Raw genomic sequence first — 13,940 nt, forward strand, 5'->3', positions numbered from 1 at the left:
GGTGAACGCAGCAAATCCTCAAAGTTTAAATTACCGACGAGCTCAGCCAACACCGAGTTGGGTTATTTCTTAAATACATAGGAGGTACCTGTGTTCTGACGGTAGCGAAAGCTCACTGGAAACTGTCTGCCAACAAGAGCGCAAAAAGTTCCTCATCCAACTCCTCTTCTGCGGGGCGCATCTTAATGCGCAACAAAGTTGGTCAAGAGGCTACTGGAGAGATGTCCGCTTTCAAAGGTGTGGTTAACCTCTTCATTGTCGCTCTGCTCTATCTGTCGCGGCACATTACACGCTCACGAAACGGGCTGAAGGAGGAACGAGAAGTGACTCCAACGGAGAAGTCCTCTCTGACTGCGAAACAGCGCGCGGTGGCTGTGAGGACACCGGGAGCCTCACTCTTCGTGCGATATTTAAATCAATGAAATGAATTTAAGAAGAAGGATCACCGCTGCTAAGATACTTTAAAAAAAACATAATGTAAGATTGGATTTTCAGGTGCTGCTGGATGTTGCTCGCCTCGTCTCTGCGCGCTGAGAACTGGCGCACTGATGGACTCGGTGAAGTGGTTTGCGGTGGCGCACCGGCTGCAGGTATAGAGGCGTCCGTGTGCCGCAGTCTGCCGATGTGTTTTCTTTGGATGATAAAGGAAGGGAAAAATGCGCTCGTCTTCTTCCACCTCGGTGTGACGTCGCTCCGGGCGAAGCGAAATCCTCGCTGTCACTCAGAGAGGGAGAAAGAAAGAAACTGCAATTAGTTTCAGGAGGACCCGGCTGAGCAGAGAGACACACACACACAGAGAGAGAGAGAGAGAGAGAGAGAGAGAGAGAGAGAGAGAGAGAGAGAGAGAGAGAGAGAGAGAGAGAGAGAGATACCTGTCATACAGTTTGTTTACAGTGGACCCGAAATCAGAGCTCATGGAATGAGGTGATGTCAGCACAGGTGTGGTGGTACCTTTCTGATATCTGTGCCAAACAGACTGGCACGTTTTGAAGTCATCTGGGTGGTGCCTTTTTCTTTGGCTAAAACCGCAAAGATCACACTGTGTTCTACTCCACTGGGGTCAGAAAGAGAAATTGCTGCTTCACATAATCTTATTTTACACAAAAGGTGCCAAAGTTAATCAGTTGCCCTCAAGAAGAATTGTTTTGTATATGTTCTGCATTCCAGTGTGTGTGTGTGTGTGTGTGTGTGTGTGTGTGTGTGTGTGTGTGTGTATGTGTGTGTGTGTGTGTGTGTATGTGTGTGTGCGTGGACTGGGTAGTATTATCACCTATCTGGCCAAGGGCATATCCATTGAAATCCAACACCGCTGTACTGTAGTCGGCCATAAAAGCCCTGACACCCGACTTCGTTCCACTGCAGTGACGCAATCAATCACAAGTGTAACACAAAGCTGACTCAGCCAGTCAAGTACCCCTGTCTCTCAGAAGGGCCTCGACCTCATTCGCTTTTGTATAACCGTAACCGTGGCTGTAGCTCTGGCTGAAGGTTGACAATTAAAAGTGTCGACTTCTACATTTTGAGAAAAACTTTCCAAGTGTAAGAAATAGAATGAAGTCACAATTTAACTCTGATTTTTTGCCCATAGTCTGCAAAATATGGAGTGGCAGGTTTCATTTATTTATCCAAACTTTTCATCCATTGCGTGTAGTGCCATATGCAAGGGTTGAAACAACTTGAAACAAGTCCACTGAAAACACAATGGAGTTTTTGCTTGATTTGGTCCATTTCGATCATGTATACATCACATTGCTGCTGACCAAAGCACACCGTAGCTTTGTAGAACTTCTGATGCTTTTCCCTTAACTTTCTATCAGACGTTGATTGTTCCCATTTATTTCCCTGCAGCATGAACATCAAACTCGCTTGAGGTAATTTGTCACATTTAATTGCATGCTTTTTATTGGTCAACATATCATGAAGTGTAATGAAGCGGAAAACCTGGCATGAAAAGTAAATTGCTTTAATGTGGTGCAAAAATTACTTTCTTTCTTGGGAATTGGTTGTAATGCAAGAAATATTGACACACATATTGTTGTATTGTTCACATCTAAGTTTTATGTGTATGTATGAATAGCTTGACAAACTGTTTGGCAGCCAAATATTAAGGTTTAGATATTTTGAAAATGTATCTTTCTTCTCCATTTTGGCCTCAGAGACGCATCGTAGCTATGGATAAAGAGCTAAATCTGTTGAAACATAGCTTTTTAATGTTTCCCAACTGTTTACGCACTATCCAAATAAAACTAACACATAATGTGTTTGGACACATTGTCAGTCTTCATGTACTGTTTAGTGCAGCCTTATTATGAGTATCACAGTTAACTGCCCCAATTAACTTTTACCTGCATTTGGCGGGGTGTTGGGTGTTCATTCCAAGGATACTAAACATAATTATATACACACACCGTATTAGTCATATGATTAGTGTTTAAGTGAATGACATTGACACATTTTTCGCATTTCTTTATTGCAATAAAGAAGTGCATGTATAAAGACGACAGAATGTACATTTTTCACCCATAATATTAACAGCAATTTGCCTGTTCTTACGGGATTCATAATAAGATGGAAGTGTCTGTGAACCCAGACAAGGACTTTTGGACAAACTGCATGCCGATTGTGAAATGGCTGAGCACTTCCTTGCCTCCGATTTTGACTGAACACACACATGTGGGCATTGGTCTTTGAAAATGTGCATGTCTATCTGATATGCAGAAAGAAAGAGAAAGAGGTTTATCAGTGCGCTCTTCATGCAGCATTCACACTGTTAGTTGGAAGGTAGTGATGGGGAAGTGAATGACTCGTTAAGTGTTCACATCAAGATGGTGATTGCTTCCTGCTGTTTGTTGACTTTATTTGGAGGTTACAAATTACGTGCATGATCTTGCCATTTGGGCTCAGTTACCTTGAACGATGTGCTCTGACTGACGTGAAGTGGCTTTCCAGACGCGTCTGTGCCGTTTACTGAATGGAATGCAGAAAATGTCGGAAGCAAAAATATCCACAGATTGCCAATCATTATTTTTATATTAACAATGGATCAAACCACTTTGCGTAATTTGAGAGGGTTCTGGGCTCTGCCTTTCCCCTTAACTCTAGATGCAGTTTTGATTCACTCTCACCATTCTCTTCAACTGTGTTCCAGTTCCAGTGATACCAGCAGCTGTTTTCATCAAAAAAGCTCTAATAAACACAACATGCCCAGCACCAAACAGCAGGCAGACTGAGCTAGCAACATTGCACAGTAATGGTATGCTAACAAGTTAGCCAAAACATCTTAATGAGGCCACAGTGTAAAAGTAGCTAGCTATATTAGTTTGTGTGGTGTTCTGTCTTAAAGGGGCCATAAAAGTATTAATCTTGCTTTAAGTTGGAAAATTACATTACATCAACATAACATCAAAGCAATATAAAACCTACCCACAAGCTTGGCTTGTTGATTTTCCTGAAGTGAAACTCAAATGTTTTTAATCAATTGTATGTGTAGCACTAATCACTCCAGAGTGGTGTACAGCCTTACAGCCCTCTACAGGTTCCACCTTGGGATATGACGAGTCACATCTTTCAAAACATATTGAAATTACAGAATTTTTTTGCATTGATAAGATGACGATAGTTTGATTTAACATTTTTGAACAGTTAAAAAATTAAAAAGTAGCAGAATGTAATCCATTTGGACTCATGGAAGACCTGAGTAGATATTGGTGGTCAAAGGTCAATGTCACTGTGACTTCACTTCCAACCCATTTTTCGTATATGCGATATTTCAGGATCACCTGGAGGAAATGTTTTCAAATTTGAACATTTGAAACAACCTCTTCAGAAGTGATGCATTTTCTCTCTGCTATTCCTCCAGGTGTGTCTTAGCTCTTCAAACTTTATTTCTAACCTACACTGTTTAGTTGTACTATATACATTCTCTTTCTCTGGCTGCCATTGTTTCCCTCCCTTTCATATCTCACTTCATATGTGGTCAAAACAAGGTGAATATTGAGCATTGAGTGGCTGAAACAAAATACACTCTGGTGTTCCAGTAGAGAAAGCTGACCCCAGTAGAGAGTGCTGTATTGATATGTGAACTGGGACCAACCGAAACAAAATTAGAAAGTTATGAAAATTGAGTTATCTCTCAATGACCTATAAATAACTGTGGCATAGTTGTGAGCATGAGCATTGTTCTCTGATATGTACTGGCTGTTCTCTCTCCACATTGACATTCTCAACCACCTTACCCTCTCTTTCTTCCCCCAATTTATTTCTCCATTTCCCTGTTTGTGTCTCACTCACCCCCAAGTTCTCTCTCATCTTGTGTTTTGTTAGGGAGGGCTGATTCTTCATACTTGGCTGAGGCTTTATGGACAATAAAGATCTGATTTCAAAGTCCGGCAGGGTGTTGGGCCCGGGGTCTTGGCTCACAGCTTCAGTTGCCTGCTGGGAGGAGACACTGCACAGCCCCTAACCAGATGGCCATCAGCCCACATACAGTAGATTCCTATTGTACATTATATGTATTGTTCAAATTCTTGTCTGTGTGCAGCTTCATACTTTCACCACCACCGAGACACCTAGCTGCACTGACCACTAACCGTGTAATGATACTTTGAAATTGTATATTATATACTGCAGTACTGAAAGCAAAAAGGATTTCACTTACAAGCTATTGTGTCGGTAAATAAAAGACAAAGATGTGAATGTAAAAGGTTTCGCATGCTAGGGGGTTGGTATTCCTCTCAAATGTTGGAGTTTCCTTGAATGCACCCATGCGGCTGAATGTGCATGAGTGACTTCTCTATCCTGAGCTTGCAACTGCATTGCCGCACAAGTACAAATTAGATTTGACAAAGAAAAAGTTCAGTGTGTTGAATTACCAATTGTATTCCAGTTTGAAAATAAATTTGAGGCAAGACCAAGTAACCGCTCGGCTCTAAATCAGTCCATATGCGGCACGATTTGAGAGAGAAGTGTACGCGATTTGTGGTTTATGAGCTTAAACCATCAGTTCTTCACCTTCCCATGATGCCACGTTGACCGTAAACAGTTTGGTGATCAACTGAAGTCCCCTTTCGTTGTTTATCCCCAGACTGTTTTTTCTCAACCGTAGCTCAGATTGGAGATATGTGACGTGTCCCTCCAGCATGTAAAATACATCTGTAGGGACTTAGTCCAGTGTTGTGAAGGAGAACGCCCTGATAGATACGGGAGCTTCACTAGGCGCGGCCAACAGTGCATTTTTCAATCATTTCATTTAACTTATAACCCTGTTTTTGTACTGTGAGATGTTTGGTAGGAGAAGGAGAGACGAATGACAGGAGTGAAACACATGATTTTGTGTTTTAGAGAAAGAGACGAATGACTGGACTCGATCTCGGAGCCCATGCCCTTCTGTGTTAGACCTTTTTAATATACTCACAATGTTTCCTTTGGCATCCCTAAACTCCAACACTTTGTACGCTAAACTGAAATGGTGAACACGCTAAATACCTGCCATGTAAGACTAGTCGCTGTTAGCAAGTTGCACTGCTAGCGTTAGCATTTAGCTCGAAGCGCCTGCTGTGCCTTAATACAGCATGGATTTTTTTTACCAAAACTCACATTGAATATAGGACCGAAACTAGCTGTACCCTGATACTGAAGCCTCCTGCACAGCAGAAGGTCCACTTTCATGTCACACATTATAAAATACCGTTACACACTGTACTGGAATACTGTATTGTACTGTATACTGCGTCATACCGTGTTTGGACGATCTCATCTGAGAAGGTACATCTGTACAGAAAACCATCAAGAAAAATAATCAGTTGCAATAACTTCTGGTTTCCCCTGGGGTCTGTTCTGTCACTGATTGAACAGAGAGAGCATTGGACCGGGTTATGGAGGGTTCCCTCCCTCCTCGGCCTAGGAAAAGCTAACAGGCCTAACCCCTGTCCTGCCACACCTATCAAACGGCTACACACACATTCCCCCTCTCACACTGCTTTCATCTGGGCGTGAAATGGATTCCTACTGTCTGCCAGAATGCACCACCTATCTCTGGATGTGATCCTCTTTCACGCTCCTTCTCTTTTCCTGTCTTTCTTTTTCTGTACCACACGTGTGCCCTTTTGTTTCCATAGAAGAAAAAAAAAAAGGCCTCGCCCGCCCTACAGAGACCACAAAACACATTCCCGGGCGGTTATGCTCGAAAATAGATTTAAAAAAAAAAAAAAATCCCATCAGAGCTAATATTTTATGTGACAACTTGAATTAGATCTAAATCAGAAACACATGACGGTCCTAACCTTTTTAAAACAAACCACAGTCATCCCTGGAATCCCCAGGAGAAAGGCATGTTCATGAAATTCCTTCATAACTGGCACACACACATACTGAAAGTGTGAGAGAGGTTGTAGTATAAAATATTGATACCTCCCGCTGCCACATGATTTTACATGTCTAGAAAGACTGTTTTCAAAGTGGAAGCAACTGAAGCTATGCAAAATTACAGTCTTGTTACAGCAAGTAATGAAAGTAAATCCCACATGACTCTCACTGAGAATGGCTGCAATCTGTCAACAAAAGCTACATAATTTGGTGTGATTCACATATAGCTGCTTTTTCTCACTCACAGGGCTGGGCCAGTGTCAGCTCAGTGACCCTTTGGTAAGCGGACACACATTATTTGGATGTTAAACAACACAACCAGCTGACCATCTGGAAGGATTAGTTGTAACTAAGTAAGGCGTGAAACCTGAAGGTTCAAGTGAACCAGGTACAGATCAGTTCTCAGTAAGTTCACTTGACTTGTCAGAGGAATCTGAATTGTTCAAGTGATCTCCGGCGGAATCTGTTCCATATTTGTACACCAGTACAGGGAGGGGGAAGAAAACTTAACTACATGGTGTCTGTGCTTAGCTCTCAAGTTAGCCAGGTTTTATTGCTTTATAAATAACTTGTCACCTCGTTTCAGGGGATTATTTTATTGCTGTAAAGGCAGAACTATAAAGGGAAAGCCAAATTCAAAACATGAGATGGAAAAGCTTTCACTTTCATAGTTCACATTGTAAATAAATATAAAAAATGACATTCTAGTTCTTGCGTTAGAAGTGTAGAGTTTAGCGACACTTCTAGTGACACCTCAACTTTACTGTGTGCATTTCTCCATGGATTGAGTGTTCTAGTACTTTCACAGTACTCATATCGAAACCTAGATCTACTTTCTAATCACAATACACAGACATCTCACTCTCTACAATGAGGGACCTTTACATTTGAACTGAATCCTGACATGGTCTCCAACAGCAGTGATGCCAGAGAACCAATTTAACGTCTTTTGTCAAGTTTTAAAACTCGTGAGTGTCGGTAAGATGAACTCTCGCACTAAATTTCCCAGGGAAGTTAACCATTTGGACTGTGTTTTTTTCAATGCAATAGCAGCAATAATTTAGGCAAGACGGGGACAGAGTAGACATGAGTAATGATAACATCACTGCTGAACTTTTGATTATTAGATTTAGCCAAAGCGTGATGTGATGTTATTCCCAGACACCGCATGTTTGTGAGTACATAGATAGATGCTCGTGTACTGGAGTGTGTTAAGTGTTTTTCATGACAATTAAAATGAGTAGTTTTTATCACAACAAGCTGGTTACTCAGTAAGTTCTTTCATGGTATTTATTTTGGCTGAAGAAATGGTTCCTCGTGTTTAAAAGTTTCACAGCAGCAGTGCAAATGTATTATCACAAAATGAAAAACTGACACACATTTTTCCACTTCCCTCACACGACACACACACACACACACACACAGACATGGACACACAGCCAGAGTGAGTATTCAGTGTGATTCATCAGCATTACCGGCAGAACAGTAACTTTATTATAACAGATCTTATCAGGTCTGCCCTGCTCACCATTTGAAAGCTCTGGGTCTTTTTTCACTCTTTCTTCTTTGTCCAACTCGTGTCCAGAGGGCTTGTGGTGTTGCAAAGAGATAGAAGGGGAACCAGCCAGATGGGTAACACACACACACACACACACACACACACACACACACACACACACACACACACACACACACACACACACACACACACACACACACAAAGATTGTCTTGGAGATATGGGGCGCAGATGACTTTCGGGATCAGCCTTCATGCACTACTCTGTGTCTCGCCAGCCATACACACACACACACACACACACACACACACACACACACACACACACACACACACACACACACACACAGCTTTTTTAAACAGAAGCACATTCCGGTATTGACCTTCTTAAACCCCAGAATCACAATCTACGCTCACAAAAACAAGTAGCCTATATCTCAGTCATTAACAGCAGGAAAACACATGCCACACAAACATGTGATCTGCAAGCATTGCTGACAAAAAGAAATATATTTGAACTGTTTTTAGACATGTGTGTATTAGAGCTGGGGAATACAATGTTCTCATTTGTTTGTTGAATGATAGAGACTTTTTTTCCAGCTTTTGTGATTCCATTATGGTGCTCTGTGCTCCACGGAGAACCTTCTGACTGGGACACACGTGTTTGACGCAAGTTCTCTGCTGGCCAATATCGGCCTGTTCTTTAAATGTGGATACATTAAGCTCAGCTGTGTTTTGAGGCAAAAGTGATCTATGAGGCAAATCAGTTTGTTTGTATCTAGCGCCACCTTGTGGGGATTGTTAAAGACTATCAGCACTGCCTGCAGGACCACGAGGAAGTCAGTCATCAGGTTTGCTGACACAACTTTCAACATAGCAATGCAACTGAGTTTAGAAATGTTATGAATGTATTAAACACCTAATGATACTGTGAATTCACACACAGACACATATTCATTTGTATTCTTTGCTCTGTGCATTTTGTATTGGCTTTAGTGTGGTTTGAAGGACTATTTGAGTGGCTTTGGGGATCAAAAAATAAAAGTTCAATTTTTACATTGTGACTAATGGCTTTATCAATATTGCTAATGCTTTATAGAGCAGTGCTAACAACTTTTAGATTGAAAAAATATTGATACAAATCCATTTGTTGACAATGCATTAACACAACTGCAGGCTCGTGCCTTATTTGGAGCAGTGAAACCTGCATGCAATTATCTTTATATACAAAGTATTTTTGTTCTATTTCCTTGATGGATAAGATTCTTTTTTTTGTGTGTATCGGCTCAGCTCGGATCGGCTCGGCTCGGCTCGGCCAATCGTAAAGCACGCGAGTGCACGTCGGGCAGCCTGCAGTTCACAGTTTGACCTCGGAGGGGCAGCACGTGCAAACACATGTCACCTTACACAAGCCGTTATCAAACCCTGAAGGCGAGTGTTGTAATATGTTGCCGCTCCTCCTCATGGCTCTCCTGTCTCGGTGAAGGTAAGTCGTATACAATCTGAAAGACAAGGTAGAGTTTATTTGGCGCAGATATGTTATCTACATTTAAATCATACGTGTAAAACACATCCGCTACATCCGTTTTTAAAGTTGGCTTGTGTAACTGTGTTATAACTGTGTGTGTGTAACTGTGTTATAACTGTGTGTGTGTAACTGTGGGAAAGATGAGCGGATTCAACACCGGGGTGTTGAATCCGCTCATCTTCCTCTGGACTCAACCAAGTCAAGCCTTGTGCGTAAAAGCAGGAACATGCCCTGACGGTGACTTTCCTTTTCTTAACTGTGTTTCGAGACAGGAAGGGGTCGTTACGTCACTTCTTCGACAACAATGAAGTCCATCGCCTGCTTCTCGTCTTCCGTCAGAGCGGCGTGTCAGCGGCCCTCGGCTTGTTTCCCTCTCACTCGGGGTCTTAATCTCTGCAGTCCAGCGAGCAGATGCGCTGCTTTTGCCTGCGAGACTGCTGTTGCGCAACACCCGTGCGCAACCGGTGTGCGTACCTTTCACAGCACGCAGGTCACCACCGCGGCGGTCCAGCAGGCCAGTGCAGCCCATCTGCCCGGCCCGGTGCCCAGACCAGGGAGGACTGAGGATGACCTGAACGTGTACCAATGTGGCCGACGCATGGCCTCTAAAACGGCTGCAAGACCACCAACCCCACACCTCTCTCCATACATCCCGTACACAAAGCCACAGAGCAACGCAGCCGCACTGGTCAACATCCAGACTCTGATCGAAGGGGATGTGATCCCTGAGCTGTGCTCCCGGCTGGCAGACTTCCCCAGCAATGACAGGGCAGACGGACTGGCCACTTTACTCGGAGCATGTGTGGAATTTGGCCTGGATGCCCACAGCCCTCTCGTCCTCGGACTGATAAATGAGTGCCTGGAGCTCCTCTCCAGGAGGGACCTCTGGGTGCCACAGCTCTGCCACCTGGGCGAGGTGGCCTACGCCCTGGAAGGCCGGCAGTCAGCCATGGCGACAGAGGTCCTGGACTCTCTGTGCGGTGCCGTAGAAGAGGACGTCGTCTCCCCCGGCGAGGCTGCCAGGGTCTACTCTCTGCTGGCTCTGTGTCACGATCCTGCCAGCCTGCGGCAGAGGCTCATGCTGTCCACTTTGCACAGACACACACAGCGGATGGTCCACCGGCTGAAAGCCAGCCAAGTCAGCGATATCCTGCAGTCCCTGTTGAAGTTGCAGCAGAGACAGGTAGGCAGAGCAGCCACTACTGCTACACTTGGACATTTCTAAACATCTCACACCGATATGCTTGGCTCTAAGCTGCAGGTCTCTTTAGGGACACTGAACGTTTTCTCTTCTCTTGAAGTGTCTTTACGCTGAAAAGTGAAGGATTATAATGCTGACCTTTTGTTTCACAGGCCATTTCCCTGGTGCTGAGGCTGAGTCACAGAGCATCACGGGTCCTAAAAGCTTTTAGTGATGATGAAGTTATCAAGGTGCTCTCTGCGCTGATGATCCTGGGACACCATGATGAAGAGCTCCTGTCTGCTTTGGAGAAACACCTACCAGGTGGGGTTTAATGTCCTCAAATGGGTTTTAGGGGAACAAGGACGTTAGTCTAGACTCTAAATGGATCAGCCATTACATTACTAATAGCACTTTTTAGTTAGGCTTTCTTGAAGAAATTGTACTTTCTTGATTCTTGTTGTTCTGAGTTTGTACTCGTAGTTGAACGCACTTATTGTAAGTGGCTCTGGATGAAAGCGTCAGCTAAATGTAATGTAGTGGATCAGGCATGGAGTTAATCCTGAAGTACTGTGTGTGTGTCAGGGAGGCTGGGGAAGTGTGATCCAGAGCTGATCAGCACCGTCATGGAGTACTGTCTGCAAATGAAGTGCCGCTCCGAGCCAATCTTCGAGGCTGTGGCTGAGAACTTTGTTTGCCACGCTGAGAGGCACGCCACCCTTCAGATTGCCAAACAGATTGTCGCCATGGGGAGGCTCAACTATCTGCCACAGGTGAGGGCTCTTAATCATGCTGCATTACTGTTTCTACATTTAAAAAGACTATGAAACGGAAAGAGCAGCGCGTAAAGCGTAGTTGATGACTTGATGTCTCCTTTGCTCCTCAGTGCTCCAGTGAGATGTTTAAAAAGCTGGAGAGCATTTTGTCAACCAGGTATTCGCAGTTCCAGCCCCGCTCCCTGATAGAGGTGTTGCACGCCTGCATCCAACTGGAACGCTTCCCACTCAACTACATGTCCAAAGTGTTCAGCCCGTACTTCCTGCAGAGGCTGCAAGGTATGCAAGAGGCTGCTTACCCAAAGAACATTAAAGTAGACTTAATGACATTGGATTGCATCATGCCACTCTTTCCACATGCTGCTGTCACTCCACATGTACACATAGAGCTGTGTCAGTGTATGTAATGTGTACGTAATGTCTGTGATGTAAGCTGTCCTTGTCTGTCTTACAGCACAGGGGGAGCCATTGGACAGGAATGCACTGGGACAGCTGACACAGCTGCATCTCTCCAGCTCATTAGAGTGCACTTACTACTGGGTGAGTTTTTTTTTTTTTGTATGAATAGTACGTTTAGTCTACTATTATTCAAATAGTGTAACAGAGTGTCAGAGTACTTGCAGTAGTTGCCAAGTAAATTAAGCGATGTCGTAATAGAAAAATAGTTGAGTCAGATAAATGATAGCATAAATGAATTCTCCATACTTTCTTCCTCATCAGGGTCCCAGACTGCCCTACTTCCTCCATGTGAAGAGGTTTTCCTCCGTGGACCACGCCTTTGAGACCCCGATGGAGACTCTCCTCTACAATGAGGTCAAAGGGCCACTTACAGAGCTACTGGGGGGAAAGTTTTACTCCACCAGAATCTTTACTCACAGTGGCTACACCATAGGTAAGCAGGAGTAAATATACAAATATAGCAAACCCTATGAAATATCCACTGAAACCAAAGGTGAAGCGTATCCTCTCTTTAGTCGATGGCTAACCTGAACTGCACTCACGGATTCCATGTTCACTTTTCTCCAGATGTGGAGGTATGCCTGGATAAGAAGGGATACATTCTGCCTCTGTCTCAGTGGGATCACACTTACAGGAGGTGAGAGACACGTTCTGCAGAGCCTTCGACGGCTGCAAGCAGATCGACACGCCGATCAGTTACATTTTGAACCAAATAAAAGTGAGCCGCATGACATTTGTGCGTATTCTGAACTGATAATGTAAACTCCTCCTGCATGTCTTGTGTCATGTGTAGGGTGGCACTGTGTTTGGATGGAGAAAAACGTTTCTGTAGCAACACACATCACCTGCTGGGGAAGGAAGCCACGAAGAGGAGACACCTCCGCAGGATGGGCTATGAGGTGGTGCAGGTACGCTTGAGGAACTAGATCATTGCATTATTATCCAATGTGACCTCCCCTATAAGAAGCATTGCAGTCATTAACAACTAATCATCTTCTCTACCAGATCCCTTACTTTGAATTTGAGAAACTGATAACTCAGAAGGAACAGGTCCAATATCTTTACAACAAGATCTTTCCCACCATCTTCAAGTTCAATCGCTGATCTTTGTTGCCGAACAAGTTCAACGAAAGATTCCTCCGTGACTTTTACTGGTTGGTGCTGAGCTGGTTTTTAGCTGAGCGATGCTGCGCTCTACTTGTCTACAATGTGAAGAAGATGCAAGTCATGGCAGAAACGGAAATACTTTTATCTGTGATATTCAGATTCAGCTCATGCATATCCTAATGCGAGAATGTCTGTTAATAAGGCAGATTAAAACATTGATAGTAACCGCCAAGAAACATAGGAATAATTGAAGTTGGTGTAAAAGAGGTATCCGGCCTGTTTGTTTGTTTGTAACCTTCTTTTTTTTGTCATTTTACGAATCAACCTGCCTTGTTTTGAGCAACAAAGTAAAAACAAATCAAAGAATAGTTCTGCATGAAAGATAAACCAATGAAGATGAAATCACTTTTAGAATGTCAGCTGCTAAAACCTGTCCGTCTGAGCAGCTGCATGACTGTCCCTGACCTTTTGTGTGACTATTTTATGTTGGCACCTTATGACTTCTGTTCAGCATTATTTTTAATAGCTGCTGTTAAACTGGCTTTGTCACTGGTATTATGGAGCAAAGCTTGTGAAAATAATACTGCACATGTTTATTATTTTATTATTATATTATTATTCTGTTAAAATTACTATGTTAAATGAACATAATATGGACTATTTATGTGATTCATGCGATATGAGTGTCAGGGTTGTTGTTTCAAGCTCTGCCCTGTTCTGCTGTTGGTACCCGATTTCCTTTGGAATAAGGACAATAATGTGACTTTTATTTACTGAACAAGATGCCCGAGATGTTTGAAATGAAATGTACATGAGATGTACAAATGTGTGACTTGAAATATGCTTTTATTTGATGTTTGAAGGTATACAATAAATTGCCTTTAATCTTTATCATCCTTGGACTGGTGGTTGATTCTTCATATCAGGAAAAACGTGTTGCACAGGGTTTGATTAATTTCAGATCTATTGTACAAAAACTAACAGATTTAAATGTCAATAACTGCTATTAAG

The 13,940-nt window shown here is 43.1% G+C and overlaps 1 protein-coding gene across 1 annotated transcript; it reads left to right on the plus strand.

Annotated features, from left to right (window-relative positions):
* Window positions 1-9,711: 9,711 nt before the first annotated feature.
* Window positions 9,712-13,756, plus strand: LOC306747506 (FAST kinase domain-containing protein 3, mitochondrial-like; the record flags this gene model as incomplete). Its single annotated transcript, XM_079230563.1, has 9 exons — window positions 9,712-10,590; window positions 10,761-10,911; window positions 11,173-11,360; window positions 11,474-11,642; window positions 11,818-11,903; window positions 12,084-12,255; window positions 12,390-12,459; window positions 12,616-12,730; window positions 12,828-13,756. 9 exons carry the CDS (start codon window positions 9,712-9,714, stop codon window positions 12,924-12,926), a joined length of 1,929 nt encoding a protein of 642 aa, XP_079086689.1. The 3' UTR covers window positions 12,927-13,756.
* Window positions 13,757-13,940: the final 184 nt, after the last annotated feature.

The sequence above is a fragment of the Taurulus bubalis genome (assembly GCF_910589615.1).
Source record: "Taurulus bubalis genome assembly, chromosome: 15".
Taxonomy (NCBI): Eukaryota; Metazoa; Chordata; class Actinopteri; order Perciformes; family Cottidae; genus Taurulus; species Taurulus bubalis.